This window comes from Tiliqua scincoides, chromosome 13 (genome assembly GCF_035046505.1).
Source record: "Tiliqua scincoides isolate rTilSci1 chromosome 13, rTilSci1.hap2, whole genome shotgun sequence".
Lineage (NCBI taxonomy): Eukaryota > Metazoa > Chordata > Lepidosauria > Squamata > Scincidae > Tiliqua > Tiliqua scincoides.
In genome coordinates, this window is record NC_089833.1 from 16659563 (window position 1) to 16673164 (window position 13602).

General features: G+C 46.3%; 1 protein-coding gene across 2 annotated transcripts in view; it reads left to right on the forward strand.

Annotated features, from left to right (window-relative positions):
* Nucleotides 1-940: 940 nt before the first annotated feature.
* PRKAR1B (protein kinase cAMP-dependent type I regulatory subunit beta) overlaps nucleotides 941-13602 on the forward strand; it is an 88549-nt gene continuing 75887 nt past the window's right edge. The window contains exons 1-2 of one of the 2 annotated variants that reach the window (XM_066640526.1): nucleotides 941-1022; nucleotides 3194-3377. In XM_066640526.1, the coding sequence (XP_066496623.1) occupies nucleotides 3201-3377 (177 nt within the window). In that variant the 5' untranslated portion in view covers nucleotides 941-1022; nucleotides 3194-3200. Of the gene's footprint in view, nucleotides 1023-1199; nucleotides 1452-3193; nucleotides 3378-13602 lie in introns of those variants that run through there. The other variant, XM_066640525.1, reaches the window with a different exon arrangement.

Below are 13602 nucleotides of genomic sequence, written 5' to 3' on the forward strand. Positions count from 1 at the left end.
AGAGGTTGAAAAGCACCGGTCCCAGGACAGATCCTTGGGGCACACTGCTTTTCACTTCTCTCTATTGTGAAAATTGCCCATTGACACCCACTCTCTGTTTCCTGGTCTTCAACTAGTTCTCAGTCCAGTTCCTTACCAAGCATGTCATTAGTCTGTGGAACCCCTCGCCGCAGGACGTGGTGAAGACATCCGTTGCCCAGCTATCTGTTGTTTGTTGCCCAGTTATAACACCAGAACCAGGGGCAGCCACAAAATGGAGCGTCAGAACACACAAAAGGAAATATTTATTGATCCAGCATACCAGTAATGCAGACCTACAGCAGGGCTTTTCCTAGGCCAAGGAAGGAGTTTGTGGAGTGGGTTGTTTTTAAGAAAAAAGTGATCCAAACGCAGCTCTGAGAGAGGAAGAGTAATTGTGGTAAATGAAGACATTTCTGCCCAACATTGCATATACGAAACAGGGATAAAATGTGTACACCTGTGGGCTGGGCAGAAAAGGGTTAAAGAAACAGCATACAGTATACCTAATAGTTCTTTGTTTTAATCAGGAATAAGAACCTGGATGGCTTAGCGCAGCAGTTTTCAACCCTTTTCATCTCATCTCACTGAAAAGGCACACCATTAGTTTCTTGACAGTTGACAAGGCACACAAAGGTGCAGGTGTGGGTCTCACATCCCCCAATGGCCCTATTAATAAATGGCCCTCCCCTTCCCCCCACCTTCCATGGCACGCTTGTGGACCATTCATAGCACACTGGTTGAAAATTACTTTTACATTGTCTCTGCTTTACTTATCGGGGATACTTTGTATGCATTTCATTAATGCAGGTTGTAGCTGGTGTCATTCTTCAGAGTTCAGCTTACTCTATAGGATCTGAAGAAACGAAGTTTCTGAACTAGGTGCGCTTTGCCAAAACGCTGGTATCCTGAGTATGAAAGAACCAACCAGATAGCAGATGACCACCACTCTGTTCCCAAGATGAAGGCCCTGGAATTCAAACTCCAGCTGTTCCTTTTGGGGCGTGAGTTTTATTTATTGTTCTTGTGCAGAGGGGTTGGTGGCTTTAACCACAAGCATCCCATAGGGCCTAGAGCAGGTTTTCTGCTTTGTGTGTGTGTGTGTTTTTCCCTGCAAGAGGGAGGCTGAGCTTGCCAATGACTGACAGCCGCTGGGACTTCCTGTGTGGGATTTTGCTGCTACTGTAGTGGCAACAGAGCCTTAACGCTTTGTGTGCAAGGAGAAACATATTTTTGGGAACAGAGAGAGGCAGGCACATCTGGGGACGAGGGGGGAATCTTGCTACACCTCAAGCAGAAAAAAGGAGGGGGGCAGAAGGCAACCATAATTCAGCAGCAGCCAGTGGAGGAAGAGGAGGAGGCTGCACTGCGGAATAACGGGAGCTAGGAAAGGAAGAGACATTGCTGCTGTTGTCCCTGGTCCAGCAACCCAGGTATTTATATACAGTCCTCTGGCACGCACGTCCAGCCTCCTCTTACTGCCCCTCCAGCAATGTTGGAAGGGGCTCTCCCCTGACATCGCTTCTCCACTTTCCATCCTTTCTTCTCCTCCCCCAGCAACAATGGCTGAGATCAAATTCAGCACAAAAGGCTGTTGCTGATGAAGGTAGAGGAGAGAGGATTCCCCCTTTTTCCTTTGCCACTGTGTGCGTGTGTCTCTGTGTGTGTGAAAGAGAGAGAGAGATGCTTCATTAGGGAATGTGAAGATGCCAGAGGCACTGGAGATCCTTTCGTCCCATTTGAAAATTATCCCTAACCAAAGATTATTCTTACCTTTTTTTCCCCTGCTGGTCTTTGCTTGCTTGTGAGGAGCCTTAGAGACCATTTTGAAATGAGCTGGAAAGGAGGGGGGGTGTCTCTTTCAATGCAGTCTTAAAACTGTATAGTGTGTTGTGTTTGATCGTAAGTAATCCTCACATCTACTTGAAATTTGATTCAGTCCTTGTCACCAAAATTCAGAGACTGCCTCTAATTGCAGAGGATGCAGATTTGTTCTTGTGGATCATATCCGAAAGATTCCTTATTTCAGGTCCCCATATCACACTGTTCTTCTCACCCAAGAATATAGAGCTGAAATAAGTTGCGTATTTGTTTCCATTTACCCCTACCTCTGGGTTCTTTCCCCACCCCTGTAACCATTATCTCACTCGTGTCATTATCTGGATTGCAACCCTCTTGGGGCAGGGACCAGTCCTCTTGTCTGTTAGCTCCATGTACGTGGATGGCTCTATGTTGTTAACTTTTCCCCCTGCAAGGTATTTGTGTCTGCGAGCGGCCTTTGAATCATGGACCAATGCTTCTAATTAGAGACTTGGCCAAGTGTTGAATGAATGACATTTGAGATCCTGATCTAAGGCTGGCACTTTCCTATCACTCTTGCCAAACTGGATCATCACAGCGGAGAACACGTGTTGTTTTATCCGATTCTTGAGCTTGCTATCCACCATATTTTCACAGGCACAATCTTCTGTTCTATAATTTGCAGTGTCTGCTTGTCCTCTTTGATAAAAGCAAAATGGTTTACCAGTTATTTTTGATTTTAAAAACACTGAGTTTTGTTATTTAGTTGGGAGAAGAGTCTTCCCCAGTATAAAATGGACCATAAATACTAGGAAAGGAACCTTCTGAAGATGTTACTTTCTTCACTGTATAGGAGGGGGTGGTGGTGATGGATATACCGAACAATTTAGAAACCAATGATTAATAATGTACAATGAATTGGATATGGGGAGGGGGATTTTTGTGAGTATATTTTGTTCAGAGGCGACATGATTTCCAACACATAGTCTACCAAAAGGCCAAACCATCAACTTAGCAGGAAGCCAGAAGGAAAATATGAACCTGGTTCAAAATAAGGGACCTGTGTCAAAATATTCTTATCCCACAGTCTTGGAAGGCAAACCAGCCTAGTATTGTAACCAGTGCTTTTAGATCCCAGCTGTTTTTAAGCCATCAGGCATCAAAAGGATCATCAATCATTTTCTGTAACCCCCTGATGACTTGCATCACAACCTCAAGATTTATAAGGACTCCAGTACACAATTGGGATACTTTGTTGTTCAAGACTTTTTGGATGACAATATATGATTTGTGAGAATGTGTGGTGGTTTTTTTTTTTCTTTCTCCGTTAAAATCACACCATCTTCTGACCTCGGGTTTGTTGTCTGTTATCCAGCATAAAAATGGCTGCTTCATCCTCTTGCAACGTGGAAGAAGATGAGAGCCTGAAGGGATGTGAGCTCTATGTTCAGAAGCACAACATCCAGCAGATCCTGAAAGAGTGCATCGTCAACCTCTGCATTGCCAAACCTGACCGGCCCATGAAGTTTTTACGAGAGCATTTTGAGAAACTGGAAAAGGTCAGTGATTGTCAAGTATTCATTGTGGCAGAGCACACAGATGGGTGGATGTGCTTGTTCAAATCATTACATTTCATGCTTGAGTGGCATTTTATTTGTGGTGGAATTCTCTGGTTGTAGATTTTCTTCCAATGTGTTTTTCAGTGGCCTTGCACATTTCCAGAGTTGTCAGTAGAATTCTTCATTATTTTCCAACTCTAGTGTCTAATTTCAGAAATGTTGCATGGGTTACACATTGTGTTAAAAGTTAGTAGCAGAGAGAGTTTTTCTGCTGCCAAATATGTGCGATTCTACCCTTATACTTTGCATTATTTAATCTGAAGAAATCATCCCCACTTGATCCAGTAGCATAATTGGAATGATAGAAGATGTTTTGGAAAGTTGTGTCATAAGTTACTTTTTCAGCACTTACTTGCGATGTACATACTGCATGTTCTCAGACAGACACATGAAAAACATGGTGCTTCTGATTGGCTGGGGCTCCAGTGTGTACTCAGGTGGGAAATGAAGAATACGTTGAGATGGTCAGCAAATCCGTGGTATAGGATCCACTGAGGCCCACCGCTCATCGGTGTTTTTAGGTGCCCTTAAAATACTTCTTTCTTTCTACCAGCTTTTTATGTTTGTGTTTGAAGGACCTGACCTGCTATGCTGTTTTGTAGTTTAAAGGTGTTCTTTTTTTTAACACTTCTATGTCATTATATTTGCATTGGTTTAAATTGATCTCATTGTTGCTGGTGGTATCTGTAAGTCTCTTGGGAATTCTGCTTTTTGCATTGTAGTCATGCTTTATGACTGCCTAGTGTGTTTCTGCTCCCTTATCGCAGTAACCTTAATGACAGCCCTATAGGTTAGTAGTATTTTCCATATTAGTAGGAATGGCTGAGAGACAAGCCTGTTGAAGGCCAACATGGCAGAGCTGAAATCTGAACCCGTGTTCCTCATTCACAGCGTTGTCTGTTAGCACTACGGTACTACAATGTTCAGCAATTTATTAGTGGGAGCTGATATACAACCATGATTGTTGTCCAAGTACGTGTGCCTTGGTCAGTGATAAAGCAACTGGGTTATTGAGACCTGCAAGCACCAAACGATGAGGCCAAGTGAAGGGCCTGCAATTGGTGGAGATTACAACATTGGGCACAATCCTAACCAGGTCTACTCAGAAGTGAGTCCTATTTTGTTCAATGGGGTTTACTCTCAGGAAAGTGTGGTTAGGATTGCAGCCATTGTCTCTTTGAACTATTGAATGTATCTGTTAAAATAATGGTAAAATAAAATAAAAATAATGTGGTAAAAGTAATCCCATGCACCTTCCCAAAGCTTAATGCAAAATCCCGAGGCACTTAATGACAGTGAAAATCAAAAATATTGACATTCTAGCCCACCACTCTCCTTTCCTCCTCCACACTTCCTGTTATGTGCTGTTTCCCTCTTCCTTTTCTAATTCAAAAAGTAGGAGGAGGAGCAGCAGCGACAGTGACTGCTAGGGAGGGATAATGACGTTTGACACTCTGCCTCATGCATTGGGAATACTTCATTGGGCAGGTTCTTCATTGGGCAGGAGGTCTGGTCTAGAGGGTAGAGCCTCCATTTTCCTGAAGATAACATCCGGAGGTCGCCAGTTCGAGGCCACCGGCACCCTGCGACCTTGAAGCAACTGACAAGCTGAGCCGAGTTATTCCATCTGCTCTGAGCATGGGAGGATGGAGGCCAGGATGTGAAGCCAGATCGGAATGAGACACCTGAATGTAGTGGTTCTTGAAAGAAAGAACCTTCTTTCAATTGTCAAAATCCCTACAGGGATTTAAATAGCCTGCCTATGTAAACTGCCTTGAATAAAGTCTTGAATAAAGACCAAGAAAGGCGGTATATAAATACCTGTATTATTATTATTATTTCTTGGGGCAGCACTGCAACCCGGAATTGATGCTGCTTGACCACAACTGTCCTCTGAATATCAAGACCGAGAGCTGACCGGTATTACTTACGTAACTGGGATCGTTATTCATTGACTTTAATACTCTGCTTCCCTTTGGCTATTATCTTGATACTGTCCTTCCAGAAACTGCGTACACCAGTGAGTATTTCTATCCCCATGGGGGAGACAGAGGCTGAGAGGGAGTAGCTTGCCTAAAGCCACTTGCGCTGCCTTTGTCTGCGCCCTATTTGTGTACTGCATGTAGAGAGTACATGGGGGAGGCGAACTGTGTGAATTGGCAGGGTGTTTACCTGACAGTGCAGCTCTCTGTGGGATCCTTGCCACTTTTTTCCTATTCTCTCTTGTGGCTCTTTTTCAGCTATGACTCCATTCTCTTCTATGCAAAGCAACTTATCCATTGATGGTGCAATATAAATAAATGCCTTCAATAATAATAACATTGGTGGAGCAATACACAGGGCTGCTTGGTTTGGAGAAGCTGGTGTAGATTTGATCGCTCTCATTCCAACAGTCACCGCCTCCCCACCCATGAATCCTGAGGTTTGCGAAGCGAGCGAGGCACATCATGTTTGCCGCGTAGCTTTGACGCGAACAGTTTAACGTATTAGAGACGGATGCATGAATTTTGTATGAAAAGCTTGCCTTTCGAGATGACAGTAGCTCTGGCAGGCTAAACGAGCTTCGAAGGGGTGGAGAGCACCCTTGTTTCGTGCTCAGCGGCGAAGCAGTCAAGAGCAGCCTAGGCTTCTTCTCGTTAAAGGGTCCCGTTTCTGCAGGAAATTAAAGAGGCAGCAAGGATGAGGGATGGCTAGTTAGCTGGGTACCAGCAGAGGTGTTTGAATGAGGTTGGCATGGCATGGCATGGCATGGCATGGCTCTTCAGGCCAAAGGATTTCAACATGTGGGTCACGGCACGGCCTTGGGACGACCTGTGCCATACTGAATCCAGCAGTGCCATGGATAGAGGTCTCTTGGGCAAGAAAGACAAATGACACCTTTAAAATAAAAACCTTGAGTTTCTGCAAAAAGGTGCATTTCATTCCTGTTAAGTTTCAATCCCATGTTAATAATAAAATAATAATAAACTTTATTTATATCCCGCCCTTCTCCCCAAAAGGGACCCTTGCTGCTGTGGAAAGTTAACAGTTAAGTCCTGTTAACTTGTTCCTGTGGACAGTTGCCATCTTTCACCAAGCCAGACCTGTGTTGTAGAGGCCGAGGCTCTTCTGTGGGAATATTTGAAGCTCATGTGACATACTCACAGTTGTTTCAGAAGTATCTTGTGTTCACCATCTCATATCAGTTGCAGGCATCCCAGCTGAGAAACCCCTATAGCACTAGGTGTGGGGCTGTTACCCAAGCAGTCTTGATTGTGACCTGAGCCTTAATATAGGAGAAGCTGAGCCAATCAGGCCCCCGGTCCTGAGCCTGTGCAGTTGGGTGTTCCTGCTTCTTGAGGGATGCTGTGACCTCAAAACCTATGAGGTCATAAGGCAAGAGCATCAGCCTGGAGGAGGCCTCTTCACCATCCCCCTATTCCCGGAGTCTGGCTTATAATGGTAATCTTGGCTTTGAGAATGGCCGTGCTCTCCTACAAAGGCCACGTTATTTTGAGAAGAGTTTTTGTTTTTACAGAGAGCTGATGGGATATCCCACTGTGACATGTGGTGTGACAATGGAAAGGGTATTCACTTAGGCTGTGTCTGCATCGCAGAGTTGGAGGCAGGCAGGTGTAGTTGAGCTGGGAGTGGAGGACAGGCAGCCTGAGAGCAACTTGGTCTGTACCTGTAGACCTCAGCTGGAATTAGCAGCCTGATAGAACCAGGTGGAAGACTGTTGGCACCTGACCTCTGCTAGCTTGATACCTGCAGTACCAACTTTCAGTTGTCTGCAGTGGTGTGAAGCATGGCACAGAGAAAGCCAGCACTTCCTTTTGTGGCAAGTGGATCGGGTGGCACAGAGATAGAAGCTGCAGTCCTGTACGTAGTTACATGGGAGTAAGTCCCATTGAAGCCAAAGGGCCTTACTTCTGAATAGATAGGCATAGACTTGCACTGTAAGGCACATAGGTCCTGTGGCCAGTCTCTGCTTCCAGGTCACATATGTTCCACTGATGCACAGTCTCAAGGTATTTGCTGATGTGCAGTTGATCTAGACAATCTACATTGTTAGATGCAGTTTCCACACTGGCCTCAAGCACAGACTTATGGGCAAATTACAATCCTGGAGCCATTCAGGAATCCGTCCGAGTTTAACCACCATTCATGAGACTTGTAGAATTTCCTTCCTTTCTGGGAGAGGCACAAGATGCACACAGAACAACTGTAATGTGCATTTTGCCATTAAAAAAAAAAAATCAACAAACCAAGAAGAGTGAGAGTTCTGACCTGCCTAAATTATAGACAGAACAACTCCTTTGCATATATACTTGTGCACGTATATATAATTTAAGCTTAATTTAGGCCTTGCTACTTGTAAAGAGGAGCAGAATGCTACACAGGAAGCATTCTGTTTAGCCTTGGTTAAACCAGGGTTAAACTAGACAAAGTGTTTAGCCGATGTGTCTTTTATTTTCTTTTGTAAATAGTTGGTGAATTAGAATTGTAGAAGGAGCAGAGTGTTAATCTCTCCGCCCGCCTCCCCCCCCCCCCCGCCACCAGTCCTGGCACCAGTAGAAGCCCAGCACTGGACTCCCTGTATGGCATACCTTGAAGGGCCCCTGGGCATATCCATTGTGACTAGTAGCAAGGTTCAGTGGTTGGCCCAGCCAGGTGGCATCTCTGAGTATGGACCCTTAGCTGGCATCGAATCTGCCCAAACTCTGTAGTTACCCCATTCTTCATTGTAGCCCACCTATTAGTTGTTTCGGAAGGGAACTTCCCATAGCTATTAATGGGAGTTTTGCTTCCAGGCCCAAAGAGCAGGTGGATTGTGAACCTGATTCAGATTGGTGTCACACCAGGGAGGAAAGAGCTAAAACCTCCCTCCATACACCTAGGGGTTCCTGATCTGGATTGGGCCCCAATTTTGCTGCAATTTAGAAAATTAAAAAAAGGCATACACCTTGTCTAAGGGCCCAGTCCTATCCAACTTTCCAGTGCCGATGCAGCCCCAGGGTAACAGAACAAATGTTCCCTTTCCTGGAGGAGGGCTCCATGACTGCCCACCCACTGCAGGATGCAGCACATGCCCCGCTGGCACTGCTGCATCAGTGCTGGAAAGTTAGAGAGGATTGGGCCTTAACTTTGACCCTCTCGGTGGTGTAACAGGAGTGCACATTTGGGACTTAACCATCTTTCCATTTTATTAATTTTATTCCTCTATCGAATATACCAAGTCTTGAGAAGCCAACAAGAACTATGAAAGAGGAAGATGTCAAAATCGAATCTTGGTGGACCATCGAATGACTGCAGAGGGAGAACAATGATGGTCCCTGTGCAGGTCGCGGGAACCTCCAGCAACTGCGGAGTGGCAGGTTCCCTGCAGGTCAAAGGAATAGGGAATGCTGTGCTGGGCTCAATGCAGGTCAAAGGGGCAGGAACAGACTGTGGAGGGCCGTCCGTGGTGGGTTCCCTGCAAGTCAGAGGAGCTCCGAGTTGCTGTACAGGACCAACTGTGCTGGGCTCCATGCAGGTCAAAGGAGCGCCGAGTTGCTGTGCCGGCCCAGTCCTGGGGGGTTCCATGCAGGTCACAGGAGCACCGAGTGACCTGCCAGGGCAAGTACTGGGTGTGCCTTCGCTGGTCAAAGGAACGTTGAGCAACTGCGGGACACCGATCGTGGCGGGTTCCATGCAGGTCAAAGGGGGACCCAATGATTGTGGAGTGCCGACAGTGACGGGTTCCATGCAAGTCAGAGGAACACAGAGTGACCACCCCGGAAAGACAGTGCTGATCCCAGTGCACACCAGAGGGCCAATCTCTGACTTCTCAGCAAAGGGAGGGCTGTCTCCTACGCAACTGAGAGGACCGCCAAGTGACCATGCAGGGAGGGTGGCAATGATTTCTCCTCAACCCAGAGGGGTCCCAAGCGACCATGCGAGAAGGGTGCCAAGCGACCATGCGAGAAGGGTGCCGAGTGACCATGCGAGAAGGGTGCCGAGTGACCATGCCAGAAAGGCGATTCCTCTATCACCACCTCCACCTCCTTCTCCCCCTCTGCCTGTGAGACCAATCCAGGAGCCAGCAGGGAAACCGATGGCCCTTCCTCCTCCACCAACGCCAGGGAAGCCAGTAGGAACCAGTCCTTCACAGACCAAACCACCAGCAACCCCAGCAGGGAAGTCCATGAATGTTCCTCCTTCACCAGTGAAAGGAACGCCAGAAAAGAAGGGGGTAAATAGTTTTTTTGTGGAAAGCGTGGTGGTGGGTGCAATGGGGAGACTAGGATTGTAAAAAAAAAACCAGAAGGGTTCTTTTTTGGCCCATGGACCTCCAAATCAAAAGTGTTACCCTATGTATCATGTTGTGTGTGTGTGGGGGGGGGGATCCTTTTGTGTGCAAGCTGATTTTGCAGTTGTACTTTTGCTGTGGGCACCTGTCTTTTGGACCATGGCCGAAACGGGTCCAAGCTTGTGTTTGCTTTCTGAGTTTTGTTCAATAATGTGCCAAAAAACAAAAAAGCAGAGAGATGGACCAAGTTAAAGAAAATCTGCAAACATAAACCCTGTGCTTAAGTGGAGCAACACCTAGAACTTTCAGGCACACACGGCATGCATTATGAGAGACTAGCAGAGGCCAGACCCCTGTCAAGGTCACTTTATATGAGGCTCGGCTAGAACTCTCGGCTGATGAATCAATTGCCCACAGATCACCACCTCCACCTCAAAATTGCTCTTTTATGTTGCGAAGGGTTGGGCTTCAATCTTGCATGGGCTTTTTTTTTTAAACTCAAGTTCCTATAGCTCACTGATGTTTTTCCTGGTGTATTTAGGAAGAGCGCATGTTTAAGATCTCTGAACCATTAAGGGAGAAATAATCTGTATTAAGTTATCTCAAATGTGACTCTTCTTTAAGACTTGCCCAGCGGGATGGAACTTTGCAAGAGTCCTCAGAAGCAGCCCATCAGCAAATGATGGACCATTTTCTGCCCACCTTGGGGAGGGGCTGTGGGTTTGTTGTGTCATACAGTGTGGGTGAAGCTCAGTGGTCAGGTATGTCTATTTCATGCAGAAGCATCCTCACCTCAAACCCTCTGGGCATCTTTAGGGCTAGGAAAGACCCTCTCTCTCTGAAACCCCTGGTGAACAGCTGCCAGGTAAAGATTATAAAAAAAAAAATTATTTATGGTGTTTTAACAAAACAAAAAACTTCACAAGCAATTTGCAAAGCAAAAACAATGTTTTAATGCACTGCATTTGTTTTTAAAACCTGGGTGAAATGGGCCAATGGGCTGTTTCAGGAGCAGGAAGCATCAAGTGGCTGTGCCCGGCCCCCACCCTCCGTGAAGTGTTTCAGGGAATAAATCTTTTCTAGACATATGTCTTCAGAGCACGTCTTGAAAGTGTGGCAATGCTTCAGATTCTTCTTTAAACCAGGGCTCTTGAATTAGTCTCTTCTCTCTCTCTCTCTCCCCCCCCCCCCCCCGCTTATAGCCAAATCCCTGCTTTGGAGACTTGAGTAGAGCTGGCCCCCTGGCAGCCCTAGATCAACAGTACACTATTACCTTTGCTAGGAGTTTGATATTTGGAGAGGTGATGATACTACGGTTTTTGATTTCTTGCAGGGTGCTGTAGGCTTCTACCATAGTCTTTCGAGACTGAAGGTTGCCAAACAAGGAAGCTGCCTTCTGTTTATTCATCTATCTCAGGATTGTTCTCCAGAGCTCTCCGGAGTTTAGGATTGGAGGGAGGGGTCCTTCTTTCCAGGCTCTTTCTGGGATTGCCAGATGCCAGAAATTGAATTGAGGCCCCTTCTGCATGCAGAACAGATGCTCTACCACAGAATTTCAACCCCTTCTCATTCAAGGAATCTGTAGTCTTTGGCAACATGTCAGTCAAACTAAACCTCAACCAGACCTGGTGGGCCCAAACCTGGAGTCCATGAAGCTCCCTAAGGTGGTCATCTCGGGTGGTGGACCAACAGGGAATGACCTCCTTCTGTTCCTGTCCCTGAAATTGAAGAGGAGGAGAGGAACCAGCCCAGAATGATCAGTGTAGAGGAGAAGATAGTCATGGGCTAGAACTAGGGAGTCAAAGGGCCTGAGGGCCAAATGTCCGCAATTTCTCCGGCCCCCGTTATAATTGGGCTCTCCCAACATGATAATTAGGCCCTCTCGTATCCTGAAATTATGTACAAGATTTGCACATTTTCTTTTCTGTCATTTGCAGCTAATGAGTTTCTGAGTGAGAACAAAGTGCTTGTTACTGGCCGTGATCTGCTTAATGACATCACTTCCCATTTAATGATGTCATTTCCGATACTCAGCAGGCGCCATGAATGCTAACTTAAGCCCTCTGAATGAAACTTCCCTGGGCTAGAGTGCTGGAGACTACTCTCCACTGTTCCTCTTCTCCTCTGTCTCTCTCTTTGTTTTATGAGTCGAGGAGGAGTGGTGGATATGACTGCTGGTGCACCTCTGGTTAAGGGGGGTGTACATTTGGTATGCTGCCTTAGATGCCTGGAGGTCTTAGGCTGTCTCTGGACTGAGGGGGTCCTGAGGCTGAACCCCGCTGGCCTGCATCCAGAGAGGTCTCCTCTGTCCCTGAATTGCTGTCCAAGACCTCTGGGAGTCTGGGGCACAATGGGTTCCCACATTGCTTGCTTGACAGATTGAGGATATTGGGGTGCAACATTTTGTGCAGACATGCAACTTGAGCATTTTGTATTGCAGTATTGGCGGTAAGGAATCCTGGATCCGACCTGCGTGCATGCGTCAGAAAGCCACAGCGGTATTCTACAACGTGGGCTGCCAGAGTAAGCAAGCAGCCACTGTCTGGGTGCGCTCAGTGTCACTGCTGGGTCTGTATTTAAGGAAGCTTCAAGCAGCTTCAGGAGTCCTGCTGAGCCAGAAATATAAGGAAGAATTACAGTAGTTGCAAAACGATGTGCATTTTGGTTTGCCAGTGTCCTGAACTGCCTCTCCTGCTCACTGCATACCTGTAGCAACTTTTTGCACAGGAAAGAGCACTATGAACGTGTGAAACTGCCTTTATTGGGCCATAAAGTTTCGTCGTAGCTCTCCAGGGTTTTGTACCCAAGTCTGTCCCGGCCAGGGTCTGAAGCCAAAGCTGGTGGCGCTCTTACGAAGCCATCAAATTGAAGAACATTAAAAAAAACACGACCCAAAATTAACTTAAAAAGCAAATAATTGAAGGAAGCCACGTGTCGGTGCAACGTTCTTCCCTGATTACAAGGAGGAACTGAAATGGAATGAAAAATTTGTGGCTCTATAAGGGGCCACAGTAACCACCCTAATGCCATTTTTAAAACATCCTTGTGAAAGAATAACCGCAGTACTTCCCCACCTTCTTGTGAAATTAGCTTCATGGCACAATCCTATGCATGTCTACTCAGAAGTAAGTCAGGGTGTTCAGTGGGGCTTACGTCCAGGAAAGTATGAATAGGATCGGGGCCATAGTTTCATTGTCTTGGTTTGTATTTGTTTCAGCGGTTTATTTATAAACCTATCCTGACTAGTAAACATTTATACAAAATTTCGTTTTTTTCAGTGATCCTGAGGAAGGCCGAGGCTGAAACTCACTGGGCATTTGGGCACCATTCAATAAAAGTTTTGAGCACGTGTTTGAGGCCTCACTTCCTCTTCTTTCCCTTCTACTTGGTGCTGCTCCCCCTTTTTTTCAGGGATCAAACATGGAATTTTCCAGAGCCAAAGTACGTGAGTCAAGACCGTTGGTTGCAGTGGCATCACTAGGGTTTGCATCACTAGTACGTCACACCCTTGATGGATCTCCTCCCATGCGGCGGACGGGGCAATGGCCTCAGGTGGTGGGCATGGTGATGTACCATCACCCCGCCCCCACTGGTTTTTTGGCTATACCTTTTGGTAGAACGTAGGTGTTTCAATGCAGATTGCTTTCTTCGCATTCTGCTGTAAATTATGCATCAAATGGTATATAACATGATGATATTATTCCTACAAACTGTGATTTTAGCTATTTTGGTCACTGGTGGTGCCCCCCCACCCCGTGTGTGTCACCCCATGCACCCCACACCCCTTTAGCGACACCACTGGTTGGTTGTCTCTAGCTGAGGTTTTCCATGCCTGGTTATAGCATCTGTCCAAGAGCTTTCCCAGCCCTGGTAGAGACACCAACGGTTGAAGCA